This window comes from Sesamum indicum, linkage group LG11 (assembly GCF_000512975.1).
Source record: "Sesamum indicum cultivar Zhongzhi No. 13 linkage group LG11, S_indicum_v1.0, whole genome shotgun sequence".
NCBI lineage: Eukaryota > Viridiplantae > Streptophyta > Magnoliopsida > Lamiales > Pedaliaceae > Sesamum > Sesamum indicum.
The window spans coordinates 7892633-7894230 of NC_026155.1; the positions used below are offsets into that span (position 1 = coordinate 7892633).

Sequence of the window (1598 nt, forward strand, 5' to 3'; positions counted from 1 at the left end):
ATAAAGTTTTATTTTATTTCTCGTATTCTTCAACAACATTATATACAAAAATCCTAAATTGATGAATAAATATTTATGAAATGATTTAAAAGCATTATAATTATTGACCATCTCATTTAGCTCCAGTTTAAGAATGTAATCGTACAGAAATTAAATTACTTACTATTGACAAAGTGAAGATGTAGATTTCTAATGCATCAAAATACTAACTATTATCATATATAGTTTTCTTGTAATTTTAAAAATGTTACTTTAATCATCACAAGAAAAGATTAAGAACCTTAAAGTTAAAACATCCCAAATTACCCATACTTCTATACTATAATAAATCAAAATTATCAATTATATTTTATGAAAGGAGTATAATAGGCATCATAAAAAAGTCAAGAGACAAAACATTTATAACTAATATGTGTTTGAACTCCCTAGAGCAGTCAGTGATGGTAAGAGAGTCATTCCACAGAAAACTGTGGAAGTCTGAAACTGTTCATACGGCCTACCAAGTTATCAACATAAGCAAGTAGGAAGCATGTTCAAACTTTTCCAAAACCAACTTGTGACAAAACTTGCTTAAATGCGCACAAACTAGTATTTGACTCGACACTCTGCTGAACTACAGGATTCAATAAAACGAGCATTTCATTCACAACTTAGAATGGCTCGTATAGTCACTTCCATTAAATAAAAACATCAAACCTTTTGTCCCCTTGATGTGGGAGAAAAACAGAGAGCATGAAATATCGGCAACTGGATAATTCAGGGAAAATTGCGTTCTGGGGTTTATGAATCAAAACCCCATAGGTTAACTCATCTATGAAATGCAAATCTCTGAATATTTGAGCGTCTTCCGGAATACCATGTGAGCATCATATTTCAGGAACAAGCTACATTATCGCTTGGTCGTCGCATTAACGGCATCTCCTTGTGATGTAGGATTTTGGTGTTAGTAAAAATACCGTCTGCTTTGACAAAAGATTCTCACAGAGAACTCTATCCATATATTTCAGAGTCAATTTGCTGAATTTTTGGGAATATTTGTCTCAAAGTAGAGATATAGTTTGGAGAATTTGCCTGCACAAACCAAAGAAGCTTAGAAGACTTAATTTACCAAAATAAAGGAGAAGAACATGAGTAATTAGCTGACCCATCAACATATGATCACACGATTAGATGAATATGGTTAGTGGTTGACTTGCTTTATCTCAATCAGATAGCTCGTACTAGGAAACCAAGATGCAGCAAAGTTAAAAGAACAAGTAAGAATAGGATACATACACATGGATTGCGTTCAAGGTAAATGGTAGTGAGACTCTCTCTGGAACTGGCAACAGCTTCAGCAATGCTATCAAGTGAAGTTATTTGGTTGTCATTAAGCCACAGATCTTCCAACCTGTAGCCAAATACCCAGAATGAGAAAGGTAACAAAGTCAAAGCAAAAATTCATGACTAGGTTAAATTATTATTTTTTATACTTTGCCAAGTTCTTGATGTCATTTATTTCTTTGAGCTTATTTGATGACACATCCAAGACCCGGAGGTTGACCAGAGTAGATAAGCCTTCCATTTTTTCAATACCATTATGGCTCAAGTACAATTCT

At 33.4% G+C, this 1598-nt stretch overlaps 1 protein-coding gene across 1 annotated transcript in view; it reads right to left on the minus strand.

Moving 5' to 3' along the window:
* LOC105173815 (protein phosphatase 1 regulatory subunit pprA) overlaps positions 522-1598 on the minus strand; it is a 5321-nt gene continuing 4244 nt past the window's right edge. Inside the window, exons 4-6 of the mRNA XM_020698031.1 lie at positions 1473-1598; positions 1276-1390; positions 522-1071 (exon numbers count right to left, since the gene is read on the minus strand). The exon at positions 1473-1598 is cut by the window's right edge and continues 83 nt beyond it. Coding sequence (XP_020553690.1) covers positions 991-1071; positions 1276-1390; positions 1473-1598 — 322 coding nt within the window. The 3' untranslated portion in view covers positions 522-990. The remainder of the gene's footprint in view (positions 1072-1275; positions 1391-1472) is intronic.